The following is a 14,738-nucleotide window of genomic DNA, read 5'->3' as shown; positions in this document are numbered from 1 at the left end:
ACTGACGTACATAATTTAGACTTAATTACAAGGATCGTTTTACTTTATATTATACAAAAATATAATATATATATATATATAAAACTAAGAAAAAAAAGATAATCGATAAGATAAAAAATAAATGGTTAATTCAAGAACGCGAATAATTTAAAAATCGTTCCAAGGAATTCGAATGATGATTATTGGCATGCGAGAAGATACGTCAATGTTTGAAAAAAAAAAAATACACAACAATGACAAAGTTAAACGATCCTAATTAGTCGTAGAAGATAATAGATAATTTATTATTAGAACGTTCTTAGAATATTAACCTTTAGCACTCGAGATGCATTCAATGATTTATTGTTGTTGTTATTGTTGTTGTTCATTCGTTCGTTGATTTAATTAACAAATCAAAATAAGAAAATAGAAATATTACGAAAAAAAAACACATTGATAATAGAATTGTTAAATCAATTGACGTAAGATTCGTCGAGTGCAACGAGTTAAAAAAATATTGCCAATTAAAAGGAAAAGATTTAAAAAAAAAAAAAAGAAAAAAAGATGAAAGTTCTTTTTTTTTCTTTTTTTTTTTTCCATAGATCAATCAATGAAAATTATAAACGTCGTCGAATGCTTAAACATTATTTTTTCGCGCTTATATTTTAATATACAACATATTATTTATATATATATATATATACGACGCGAAAATTGATAAACGCGATTTGGCAAGGCGTTCATTCGTTCTCGTTTGGTCTTCTTATTGTGTGTTCGATCTCTTTTATTCGTGTTTTCTTTCTTTTTATTTTTTTTTTTTTCATACCACCTCCACGCGATCTCGAAAACCGAGCGAGACCGGACTTTTCGGTGCGAGAATAAACTCGAATTGTAGATCGAGTTTATCGTTTACTATGATTTCGAATTCTCGAACGATCTGCGAAAATTTGAAAAAGAAACACAAAAAAAAAGATTACTCACAATCCTGACATTTTCAACAATAATAATCCGTTTCTTTTTAAATTTGATTTGTACAATTTTTCAACAATTTGACCTTTTTTGTTTTTCTTTTTCATTTTCATTTTCATTTTCATTTTCTTTTTTTTTTAATAATTCTACGACACGATTCTCGAAAGAGAAAACGATCTTTCGCCGCGTTGGAAATGTTTTTCAAGGTCTGATTTTTATCGACATTCCATGCTCATTAATAATTTTCTTTCTAAATTGTTATAACACTATACCGAAGGACAAGTACGACGATTATATAAAAAAGAAAATAATGCAAATTTTGTCCTAGTTTTAATCGATTTCTTACTATTTTTTTTTTCTCGTTTCGACTGTAAGCAATTTTGTTGACAAAAAAATTGAACGCGTAATTTTGTTCGTAAGAAAATATTATAAAAATGTTGAAACAAAAAAAAAGAAAAGAGAAATGTATTATGATATATTAAACGATATCACGGGGGTTGGGGTGGGGAGAGGGAGGGGGGGAGATAGAGGAATTATAAAATAAGCAAGTAAAATGAACGGGGAATCACGTATTACTGTATAATTACGAACCTTAGCTAGGATAAGTTGTAGAGCAAGTTCCACAAAGCGTTTGCCTGGGCAGATTCTTCGACCAGAACCGAAAGGAGCTACCAGTAATGGCGAATGTGGTACCGTAGGATTCAGCCATCTTTCAGGCTCGCATTTGGACGCATTCTTAAAGTTATTCTCGTCTAATCCAGCTACCCATGTATGCAAGAGAACTACCGTCTGGGATGAAGAAGATAGAAGAAAAGTGAAGACTTTAAGTACAGTTCCGATTAGTTAAGTTTTTAACCGTATTTGAAATCTCTGTAATCAAACTATCGTTGACTTTAACAATTGGAGAATCGAGAAAAAGTATTTACTTACCCCGGTATCGAGATGATACCCGTCCAATTCGATAGGTTCGTCTAAGATTCTTGCGATGCACGGTGCGGTAGGAACGAGCCTAAACGCGTATCAACGATTTCAAATGAATATTTTTCTCGTCGACGATTATTTCATTATTTTTTTCAAAAGAAATGTTTGGAAAATTATTTACCTGAACGCTTCGGTGATGCAGGCACGCAAATAACGTGCTTTTCGAAGATCATCAACGGTCAGATCGCAACCTGGTGGTGCCAACGACGTGGCTTCCTCGTATAGGGTTTGTTGTACTTTTGGATTACTTCCTATCATGTGGAAGAGAAAGACTAAGGTATTACCCAACTGTGAACAAACGAATCAATTAAATGTCATTATATGTGACACGCCATGAAACTTGTTAATTTCTTATCATGTAACATTTGAAAAATGATATTGTTAGATTTTTGATTAGCTTATTTTAATATCTTTCATTTTTCAAAATATCAAAATACGAATATTCTCGTAATATATGAAAGTGAAGAAAGAGAGGAGGACACGTGAAAATATTAGAATTACGGATTACTATTACTAAGTTTCTCGTAAAATCATCAAATATTTGTTATCCTCTCGCCGCTTATGCGATCTCTTCGATGTTAATTTTTGTTTTCATGAAAGCTCGATTATATTTAGAAAAAGTTAAACGTAGTTTCAACGTTTCGAGAGATCGTATTATATTTAATGAGAGAAATCGAACGATCATTGACGATTCCTAGAAATCGTTTAAATTAACATATACATTTTGATATAATCGAAATTCCATAAATATATATATACATACGAAAAGTTATAAACTAGAATATTATGACGGCCTCACTGTGTGTATACCAGCCGCAATAAAGTCCACTATGGCTGCCTTTTTATCCCTTATGTCTAACGATTTCTGTCGTAAAATCGATTGATAAACTGCCTCCACGGATTCGTCTCGGGCATCGTTTCTTTTTTCGATTATCGTTGCTTCCATTAATTCCGATATTATACTGGAAAAAAAACAACAACAAAAAATAGGGAAAACTAATTCCAATTAAAAAAGAAACAAAATCGAAAATTCTTCTCCAACTTTCTTTTTCTTTTCATATTTAATTCGAAATAAATTAGTTTGAAAATTTGATAAAAAAATCATATTCCCTCGTCATTAATTATTATTATTATTATAGAACATCCTGTATATTTTAATACGAAAATTGAAATTCAATTGTTTTATATTTGATTTTATCGTTTAATATATTTATTCAAATTCATTTATTCAAATTATTTCGATAAAAAAAAGAAAGAATGTATATATAAAATATGATAAAAATGATAAATATTCGATACCAACTTGTAAATAGCATCCTCGCTCTCAATCAGCTGTTTGTATGCGGATGTGGGTAGCACCTTCCAAAGCGGCAACCCATAAAAGGCATCTCGCGAGGCCGTGAAATGAATTCTAACTGCTTCCGCTAATCTTGCAGTAAGCGTGTCGCTCGAATCCGGCTTTAAGAAGCCAAGATGCCGACCCAGAATCAACGTACAAGTACCTTTCGGAAAACAACGGATCAAATGTTAACGATTTTTCAATTCCCAATTTATTACGAAGGGTTTGTTACATGTAACATCGTGAAATCACGTTCTCTCTTATTAAAATTCGAAAAGTTTCAAAACACAAATCGATGAATTTGATTAAAAAAAAATTTTCGTAAACGATGAGACCATGAAAAAAAAAATCAAGAAAAAGAAAACAAATAAAGCAAACAAAAGTAAAGAAAAGGTAACGTGCAAATGTTCGATATTCGATACGAGAAAGGAAACATTGTGTTTTATTATCCTGACGATTAGTTAAATATACGTAGATTCGATTGTATCGATTGAAAAATATTTTCAAACGTTGTTATTTGCTTCTCATCAATTTGTATTTATTTTTAAATAATCGAATTCGAGTAATTTCAAAGTTTTTGTATTTTTAATTTTGTAATATTATTCTTATTATATCATTTTAATACGATTTAATTGTTATAATCTTTTCATTAAACGGGACGTTCGTTAAAACAATTTCCAACGTTCAGAAATAGGGGGCGGGGGGCAAGGGGTGGATGTTTTTCTTAACGCGACATACGAGTTCGAAGGGTGTTTTGAACGAGAATTTATTCAACCGAAATGACTAACTTATTCGATTATGCATTAACCTAATAATCATGCAAATTTAATATTAAAATGAATATAAATGTTATTTTTTATTGGAAAAAAAATTGGTCGTATAAATAAATGTCTATTTTAATTGCTAATTAATCTGACAGCCTATGAAAAGTAGTCTCGCGATCGATTCGAAATTCGAATTATGAAATATTCGATTTTAATTAATCAAATTTATAATACATATATATATATATATATATATAATGAGATATATTGATTATTTAATAAAAATAATTACAAATGTGTGAAACATCTCGTAGAATTTTTTTCGTACGACGAAAAAAAAAAACAGATTAAATAAAGCGAAGAATAATAAGAATAAGAATAAGAAGAAGAAGAAGAAGAGGGAGGAGGAGGAGGAGAAAAAATAAAAAAAAAAGAAGATGATGATAAAACTCACTCTCGAGTCCCATTTTATATGCGAGTTCTTCGAATCCCACAACGCCAAACATGGTTCTACGTTTTCGTATGAGCTCGATGAAACCGTCGCAGACGATATTTAGAGCAGGAAAGAAGCCGAGAACCGTGCTAGCACCAGTGAGTTCCGGAGTTAGAGCAGAACGAAGCTTTAGCCAAGTCTCGCCTTGTCTGTGTGTGTTTGTGTGCACGATGGTGTTGTTGTTGTTGTAGTAGTAATATTTGGTGATGATGATGTGTCGTAGATAAACGGCGTTGTTAAAACAAACGGAAAATAGAGAAAACCAAACAGAAAAAATGAAAAAAAAGGGAAAAACAAAAAAGAAAAAAAAAAGGATAGAAATTAATGGTGACACATTGTATTGAATATTAAACGATAATAATAATATGATGAACAAATTTGATTGCCAATCGCCGCCTATCATATATCTCGTTACGTATTTTATAAGATTTCTTTTTTTTTTACTCCTACTACATTAACATATTACGAACAAATTTGCAATAAAAACTTATCATCGTCGAAATTGACACGTCAATTAATTCATTCTAAATCGATTTCGCAACAACAACAACAACGTTGGCAATCAAAATGTTAATTAACTCTTAAATGCATGCTTTAGAGGAAGCATTAATAAATATAATAAATTTAAGTTAGTGTGATTTATATAATATATATATATATATATACGGGCGCAATACAATTTCACTTTGTTCCTTTTTTTCCTTCCTCTCCAATTTATACAATTTTTGTATTAATTAACGAACGAGCTAACGCGAATCGACAAAAATTTATTATTAAACTTGCAAAACCCGTATTCCCGTATTGTTTTTTATTTTACGATAAAAAAACAAGTCATGCATTAAAGAGTTAAATACATCGATTATATATATTTATATGTACATTTAATTTAAGGATATAAAAATCGATTATACTTACTCGTTTACGAGACCAAGATTAGTGTATCGATCGCGTCGCGAGTGTCGATAGTGCGATATGACTTCTTGGGGAGGACGAAGAGGATATCTAGATCCTTTCCTGAGTACCAGCTCAATGTCATGACGAGAAAATACCGATATCACCGGCCAGTTCCATAATGCCTCCTCCTTGCACAAGCCTCCGTAGCGTCGATTCAGATCTACTCTTAAATCATGGATTATAGGGCTGGTCGATATCGAGGAACGATCATTTTTCTCATTCATTCGAAAGCTTTCATATCGTTACTTTATTCTTACGTAATTTCTAACACAATTTTCCACACACCCCACCCCGCCATATCCTCGGTTTCATTAATTTTCATTCGCAGTGTCAGTTCGATGAGTTTTTATTTTTTTTTTTCTAAGCTTAAAATATTAACCAACCCCCTCCACCCCTCCCCCCGCACTCTGCAATAATTATTCGTTCGAATTTTTTTTACAACGTTACTACTACTACAATTTATTTTAACACAAATTGATATAATTGTGCCCATAATTATTTAATTTAAAGGATTACATTTGAACATTAAATGAATTCTATATAATATTGAAATAACAAACACTGTTTAATAATTCATTTGTTGACAATATCGTGAAAATTACATTGATTTAATTTAGTTTGAAATAATGTTGCGTGAAATAACTAATAAATTCATAATTTTTTTTTAATTATGACTTAGACCACTTTCATAATTATGGGCACAATTATGTACATTTGATTTTTTTATTCCCCCGATTATTGATCGAATTGAAAATATAAAGTTTATTGAATATTTGGATAAAATGTTATTGAAAAAAAAAAAATAAATTCGTAGGGAGACAGAGGCCAAAGTCTTTACCTTTGTAAGCCTCGTGAATCTTGTTCATTCTATAGTATCCCATCCAGGAGTATATCCATCTTGTGCCAAGAATAGGTAAGGAAAATGGACCTGGCACGTCCCGTGCTGTTTTAAATGTTTTCCTATCCTTCTCTTCCGATATGCCTGAGAAGGAACAAAAGCTATTGTCGTTAAACCCCATTTCCACGTTTTCAACGATAAAATAATAATAATAATATAATCTCATTGTTAAATATTAACATCACGTAATATTCGATTATTACAATTAGAAAATATAATCTTCGAAAAATGAAGAATACATTATCATTATGCGATGTTTTTTTTTTTTCCCCATCTAAACCACCACCGGAAATATAAAAACGTCCGTCCAATGGTGGATCCTCTCGCGTGATCCCGTGAACCCCCTTTCAATTTATGGAAGAGGATCTCTATTATAAATTTTAGTTCTCGTTTCTTTTTCTTTTTTTTTTTTTTTTTCTTTCTCAACCCCACCGGAAATATAAAAACGTCTAACAATTCTCTAGTCGAAAAAATCAAATAAGAAGACCGTGTGATCCCATGACTCGTAGATTAGGAAAAAGGGTTCATTAGCATATATATTTGTTCGTCAGCCAATCGAAAAATGTATAACGTCTAATATCTAATTCTACAAATCTATTCCATAATGAGAGAATCATTCTAATATCACGTGAATCGAGTGATTTCAAATTTATGCAAAGCTTAAGGATATTCATTATCATTTATATGTTTTTTTTTTTTTTCTATTTTCAATTTGGTTGATCAGAGAGAAGTATTATCTCGACTGGTTTTATAATTCAACTTCGCCATCGTTAAGATAAACACGTATCGATGTGTATACGTGTGTATATGTGTGTGTTAAATCGTAGATTATAAGTTATCATCGTCGTATATAAGTTTAACTCTATCATCATCGTCCACAAATTTTTTCTCTAACGTTAAGTATATAAAAAAAAGAAATAAAATCGTATAAGTTATATACGGAAGAAGAAGAAGAATAAGAAGAACAACAAAAAAATTAACGAAGAAAGGAGGAAAGATAGAAAGAGATAAACGCGTGCCAAATGTAATCGAGTAAATGAGGAAATAATAATACACGCATACGAGCATCTTAGATCACACGAAACATAAGCGTAATATTCATTTTGTCGAATATATAATATTAAACGATAAGCGCGTTAGATAAAAATCTAGTTATCAGTCGACCTTGATACGATCGTCTAATCGTTTCATTGACCTTTTACATCGCATATGTATAAGTATAGTATACATATATCTGTGTTTAATTGTAAATATGTATGCATATACGTATTAAACACACACGTTCTCGTTTTACTCTCTCATTTACGTCACTTCGATAATATGTATAACACGAATAGCGTTCGAAACGTACGTACGCGTTGAAACTTTCAAATTCTTACCACGTCGTGATATTATTTTTCGTATTTTTTCTTTCCTTCATATTTTTTTAATGATTTTTATTCGAAAAATTGTTTCTCTTTCATCATATTATATCTTTTATTTTATTTTCTATGACAAATTTATAACTGCTCGAATTGAAAGGGTATTGATATTTATCAGATCCAGTAGAGAAATCATGTGCGTTACAATGTTGCAAATGCGAGATCCTTGAGAGACAGAAAATATCTATTTTAAAAGCAAGTACGTGTATCGTGGTCGTATGTTATTCGTGATTAAAACACACGCGATAGATAAAAACGAAGAAAATAGTAAGAATTTTACATATATTATTAATCATAATAATAATAATAATAAATTACAGTTGTGTATAAGAGATCATTAATTAAAAATGTATATCGATAAGTATGTAAAATTGATTTCGATCGTTGGAATGAATTCGAGTGAAAAATTGATAGAAATATATCGAAAGGAATTTTGAAGAATCATAATTTAATCTAATAACTGTGTGTTTTATATACTTCTACGTAAATAGAAAAATATTGTCATTAATTTAAACGACGACGCGTGTACTCGTCAGTTTTTCCTAATTCAAATGAAATATATGATCGATATAATAATAATAAAATAGCAAAGAAAAAACTTACCATTAGATTTATGAGTAGTTCCGGTCCAGAACCACCAAGGTGGCCGATAACTAGTAGCCAGGAGTAAAATAGTGAGAAGTGTTGCGGCTATAACCTCGAACCAAGCACCTGAGAGTAACATCTCGAGACTCTCTAACGTCACACCTGTGAACGAACGTGAAGTAAAGGAAACAAACAAACAAACAAACAAATAAATAAAAAAATCAAGAAATCAAGAAAGAGTAATAACGAAGCGAAGAGAAAGAAATTTAATGTAAGAAGGAATAATAAAAGACGAGAAGAAGAAGAAGAAAACAAAAAAAAATTAAAAAAAAAAAAAAATAAAAAAAAACATAACAACCGAGCGGAAGAAGAATAAGATAAGGGAGTGAAAAAAATGATAAGAGAAAAAGAAAGTATGGATGATGATAATTTCAAAGAAGTAGAAGAAAATATAAACATATGGAATATAAATTATTACAATTTATGTGTACCCTTAGGCTTTATATTTTATTATCTTCATTTTGATAACTCCTGTCTTTTAATCATCTGTCGCTTTTTTTCAAATGATATATTACACGTGTGTTTATCTTTAAGAATATATACAGATCTATGGAAAATAAAGTTTAATAGGGATTAACAAAAATTCAATAAGTAAGTACAATTCATTTTAAACTGTATATGCTATATACTTTCAATTCATATCCATTAATTATCCCTTTCTATTTTACTTTCCAAAATAATCAATATATACATTCAACCATATGAAATGATTAATTAAATGCACGTTTAATATTAATATTAGAACGTATGGAAAGAAATCATGTAAAAAAAAAATGGAAACGAATGTGAAAAGAAAAAAAGAAAAAAAAAAGAAAACTGAAGAAAAGTAAAATCTTTGCAGCCTTTCTTAACATTTATATATATATATATTTTTGTTTTGTTTAAATCTTTCACTCTTTCACTGATATAGTTGGAAAGTTTGTAAAACGAGAGATCCACGTTTAAACGTATATCGCACACACGTATAAATAGAGAGAGAGAGTGAGTAATAGAAAATATTATTATGAGATGAAATAAAGAGGAAAAAGAAAACAGATTCATGTGCATCAGCAGCAGCAACAGCAGCAGCATTTCTCCGCATTAGTATTATTTTTTTCTGTCTTTTTCTCTTTCTCCTCCCTCTCCCTCTCTCTTACTCTGTCTAAATAGTTGGAGAGACGAATCAAATGGAATGCAGTGCACACATACACACACACACATGTGTATAAGCGTGAATACACGCGATAAAGAAAAAGAGAGGCGGGATAAAGGGCGAAAAAGTGCACGCTGCATATCGTGCGTGTGTTTTGTGCATGTGCACGATGGTGTGTGTGTGTGTGTGTGTGTGTTTGTGATCGTCTATGTCTCTCCTCCTCTCCGTTTGTCACATCGTAAGGTCGTGTCTGTCTCTCCTCTTGTTCTTGCAACCGAACGATTACGAGTGTCCCACTGTTATTTGCGAAGAGAGATTCTTTTATTTACGATGCGCCGATAACGGCGTGTCATCGCGTTGACTCCCGTTCACCAATGTGACCAGCCAACCACAGCCAACCAACAGCAGACAGAGAGACAGAGACAGATGCGAAGTATTAAAAAAAAAAAAGAAGAAAAAAAAACAAAGGATTTCAATTCGTTTTCTTTCTCTCGCAAATTTTTCGATCGATTTATTAATTGTCTTATAAGTATTTTATTGTCAATTATCCGTTTCTCTTCTCGTCATCATCGACGACGACGACAACGAACCAATAATAACGACCGATTGATCCCCCCCTCCCCCTATTCTATCGATCTTTTATTCTATTTTTATATTTTTCATTTAATTAACTTATCATTTTAGTTATTATATAGATTTTTATCGACGATATTTTATTTTATCATATCGAAAGAACAATGGGAGTAAGTTTTTATCTTGTTTGCTTGCTTGCTTGCTTGCTTGCAAGATTGTTTGCTTTTCTTTCTTATGGAATAAAAATTGTTCATCTCGAATCGTGGATATATTTTTAATGTAATTACGTTTTTAACAACAGTTGTTATATGTTATTAAAATATTGATTTCAAACGATGAGAGAAGAAATCAGTCAAGGAACGTATGTATCTATGTTAAAATGTGTTTGTTTGTATCACATTTGTTCTTCATTCTTCCTGGTTCTTCTCCTCCTGGAAAATATCGAGAAACGTAAGCGAATAAAGTTATAATAATGCATATTATCGCATTAGCTTGACCTATTTGCGTTGGTCACACGACTATTTATGTCCTATAATATATTATATTTCGATAAGGACTTTCTGCAAATAATTGAACTCGGGGAGATCATCGAAAGGGAAAATAATAAACGTCGTACGATTTTCTTCTCACCCTCTCACTCTCTCTTTATCTCTGTCTCTCTCTCTCTGCGTAATTGTAAGAATTTTTTTGTCTTTTTTTCCTTCTTTTTACGTCAAACAAAACGAACGAGTTACTCGATAACGTCATACAAGATAAAATCGAAATTCGGAAGTTATTATTATTATTATTATTATTATTATTATTATTAATCGGCAAGATTATCTATCTAACAAGCGCTACCGTTTATGACGATTGGATCTAACAACACCTTAGCGTTATCAAATTGACTTTCCACGCGACGATCAAACAGATTATATCAACCGAAGATGAAATAATTACCAAATATAACACGGCTAAAAAACTTATTATCGTTCGATTTGAAATATTTTTTTGTATATAATTTTGTCGTCTAACAAAACGTAAAAATAACATGAGAATTCAATCGTCAATAGGTTGTCACGCTAACTTTCTAAATTGCTTACTTTTCCATTAAAGTTGGAGGTAAAAAACGTGGTGATAGGTGTACGAGTACATGTGCATATACCTGTGCATTAGAAAGTATTTAGAATATTTAAGAGAGAGAGAGAGAGAACAAAATAGAAATAAAAAATATCCTAGTCGTTCTATTAATTTACATATTATGTATTTTTTTATTTTTCGTATCGTACGCCAAATTACTGTCCGATAAAAATATCTCGGAAGAAATATATTAATATATATATAATTATATATGAAATGTATAATTAACGTGTACGCAAACATACGAAAGAAAGAAAAAATCTTACGAAAGAATCGTGGAACGATTATGTTTAGAAAAAAAAAAGAAAATAAATCTCGCGCATATCGATTATCGGATCGGATTTAACGTCGATCGATTTCTAAATAACGAAATACGACGCGGTCGCGAAATTCGCCGTAGATCGTTTTTAAACAACACAAAACACAATATAATTCATTTATATTTATATTAGTAACACGAACGATCGCGTTATCTTGCAACCAGGTAAACTCTAATTTATTTTTCTTCTTAGGGGTGGAGGTTGGGGGTGTAGAAGCTTGTTTTTTATTCTTTTAATTATTCGAAAAACGGAACTTTGGATCGAAAAGAAAACCGCTCGTAAAGAGGGGAATAAAAGAGAAAAAAAAATGAGAAGAAAAAGAAGAAGAAGAAGAAGAAGAATAAGAAAATAAAAAAGAAGTATCGGTCGATTCGTGGCCGAGCCGTTCGTCGAGACAAATTCAATCTCGTTTATTAGCCATATAAATAGCGTCGGCATTCGATATCTTCGAAAATTTACGAGCGAAAACAGCGAGGCTAAGAGAGTTCCCTTCTGTATTATTATTATATAGAGGAGACACATACACACGTTGTGTCGAACGAGCAGCAAAGAACGATTACGAAATTCCCCTCACGGCTAGCCGGTAGGATCTCTCTCGACGGCCTTGCCAATTTGCTGAGTATATCTAGGGATTATAATATTTGATGGCCGATATACATATGTGTCGAGTAATCGGCTCAATATCTCGCAATTAGGACGGTGAAAAGCAACGCGAGTGAGAAGATGATGATACACGTCGAGCTTTTGGGGCCTACAGCAGTATATCCGACGACAATACATAATATTAAAACGTGTTATGCAATATACGAAACACAACGTTCGATAATATACCCATCCTCCTAACTTTATCGATTTTATTTTACTTTTTTTTAACGATATATTTTTCATGGAAAAAAACAACAAGAAATATATATATGTTGAATATTTTTAAATAATAATGTATATGTTAATATGTTACCCAAGTTCGGAGTGTTTACGATGTTATATATATATATATATATATAGAATATATTGGAATATAATTATATTCTATATATATATATAGAAATAATAATATTAATAATAATAATAATTAAGTATAAATGATAATTTACAAATGAGACACTTACCCAATCTATAAAAAGTGTCGTCGTGAGTGCAATTAACGGACAACATGTTAAAGATATATATTTACACGTCACTTCGATTAGAAAATTGTAATACGTCTATAGTATAATGTCGAAATATTTGATACGTCAAAATATGAAACGCAAGTTTAGGTGTAGGAAAATAAAAGGGTGAAGGAAGATGATAAGATGGTGGTGGAGGTTGAAGTGGAAGAGTAGGAGAAGGAGGAAGTGATAGTATTTTGCAAAAATAAGAGTTACAAGAAGAAGTTTGTTTAATTGGAATAAGAATAGTCGAATAATAAATGTAAAAAGTAAGTAGAATTTAGCCGATATAAACTGAACTGACTCCGTTGACTGTATCGTCGTCATCGCTGCCAAAAGAAAACCTTGTCAACTGACATTCCTCCCCTTTTATAAATCCCGTTAATAATGTTAACGTTCTCTCCGCACCGCGAAACTCAATAATCGCAATTTACTCTTAGGGAGAAGAACTCTCGCGCGGTTTCGATCGTCGTATTACATAACGCGAGTTGAAAGCCGGTCGCTTCCTTCTCTCCAATATATATATATATTTGTGTGTGTGTGTGTGTTTGTATCTATCGATTATCGACTAAACTTCTTAAGGAATATAAACTAGTAAACTCGATTAAATCTATTCAAATTTATTCTAATTTATTCTAATTTTAATACATCAATTTGCTGATATTAATTTCTTTCGACAAATGTGTCAGATATTTTTTTTTTCTATCAAGAATGAATAAAAAATTTAATTAATTATAAGAAAACAATGAAGAAGATATAAAGATGATGATGATAATGATGACGATGATGATAAAAGAAAGAAGTCAAGGAAATAAGAAAAGGTACTTACGGTAAAAAAAAGTTTGGCAGACACGATCTAATGAAGAAGAAGAAGAAGAAGAGGAAGAAGAAGAAGTAGTAGAAGTAGAAGAAGTAGAAGAAGAAAACGAAGTTGAAGAGGAACGACGACCTCGGAAGAAAAAGAAGAAGAAGAAGTAGAAGAAGAAGAAGAAGTAGAAGCTTACTCTCTTCGTCCTCTTTGAATTACGAGTCTCGATTAATTCCCAAGAAGTCGGACGACGAAGAGAACGAGAAGACACTGACACGCTGAGGACGATCCAAGGATTCGATAGTTCCGGTAGTATTATACCGATCGAATATATCGATCCGATAAAATCAGCAAGTACCGTTCTTGGTTATGCGAACGAACGAACAACAACAACAACAGTAGATAGGAGGTAGTAAAAGATGTTACTCGAAGTTTTTAAGTACGGCACACAAACTATCGCGACAAAATTGAACTCGCGCGTTAACTCCCAAAAACTTTGGAAGGCGGAAACGGAACAAGAATAAGAATAATAAGAAGAAGAAGAAGTCGAAGTCGAAGTTAAAAAAGACGATGTCGAATATATATATATATACACGAGGGAGACGAAAAAGGAAGAGGGGGTTGTAAAGAAAAAATGGAGGGGAGAAAAGGATGAGTTTGCTTTTTGGAGAACGGGAAAAAGGAAAGATGAAATCGAAGAGAGAGAGAGAGAGAGAGAAAGAGAGGGGGCAAAAAGGGAACAGAAGAAAAGGAAGAGGAGGAAAGGGTTGGAGGGGTTGGAGGTAGAGGTAGAGGTAGAGGTGACGGTGGAGGAAGAGGAAAAAGAGGAGGAAGAGAAGAAGGAGGAGGAGGAGGAGGAGGAGGAGGAGGAGAATAGAGGCGCGTGTCCGTCGAATCGCAAGAGCGTGCCACGATTTACGCGCCGCGATTTACGCGCCACGCGTACCCGAGATGGGCATTTGATGGCCGTTAATTGTTCGACGCTCGATCATGCCAGCCGATCGATCGATCGAACCCCGACTCTCTCCTCTCTGTGTTTCAGAGACGAACGGAGCACACCGCCGTTCTGAGATGCTTGCCCGGCGCCTCTTGTAATCTCTCTCTCTTTATCACTCTTTCTCTTTCTATCTATCTCTCTTTCTCTCTCTCTCTTCCTCCCTCCAATCCACCCCCTCCTTCACCTCCTCCTCCT

At 32.3% G+C, this 14,738-nt stretch overlaps 1 protein-coding gene across 8 annotated transcripts; it reads right to left on the bottom strand.

Moving 5' to 3' along the window:
• Window positions 1-610: 610 nt before the first annotated feature.
• On the bottom strand, window positions 611-13,853 carry LOC122525412 (ecdysone 20-monooxygenase). Of its 8 annotated transcripts, XM_043648190.1 has the most exons (12): window positions 13,568-13,853; window positions 12,697-12,701; window positions 8,402-8,545; window positions 6,318-6,461; window positions 5,441-5,639; window positions 4,487-4,674; window positions 3,233-3,431; window positions 2,729-2,891; window positions 2,051-2,217; window positions 1,879-1,957; window positions 1,540-1,737; window positions 611-916 (listed from the first exon to the last, which is right to left on the bottom strand). In XM_043648190.1, the coding sequence occupies exons 3-12, from the start codon at window positions 8,520-8,522 to the stop codon at window positions 800-802; spliced, it is 1,575 nt and encodes a 524-aa protein (XP_043504125.1). In that variant the 5' UTR covers window positions 8,523-8,545; window positions 12,697-12,701; window positions 13,568-13,853; the 3' UTR covers window positions 611-799. The 8 variants fall into 8 exon arrangements, with proteins under 8 accessions (XP_043504125.1, XP_043504126.1, XP_043504124.1 ...); XM_043648191.1 differs by lacking the exon at window positions 12,697-12,701; XM_043648189.1 differs by lacking the exon at window positions 12,697-12,701 and having other exon boundaries at window positions 13,743-13,839.
• Between the last annotated feature and the right edge of the window lie 885 nt (window positions 13,854-14,738).

This window comes from Polistes fuscatus, unplaced genomic scaffold, assembly GCF_010416935.1.
Source record: "Polistes fuscatus isolate 324 unplaced genomic scaffold, CU_Pfus_HIC Scaffold9, whole genome shotgun sequence".
Classification (NCBI taxonomy): Eukaryota; Metazoa; Arthropoda; class Insecta; order Hymenoptera; family Vespidae; genus Polistes; species Polistes fuscatus.
Note: the sequence above shows the minus strand (reverse complement) of the source record. Positions and strands in the feature narration are given on the sequence as shown.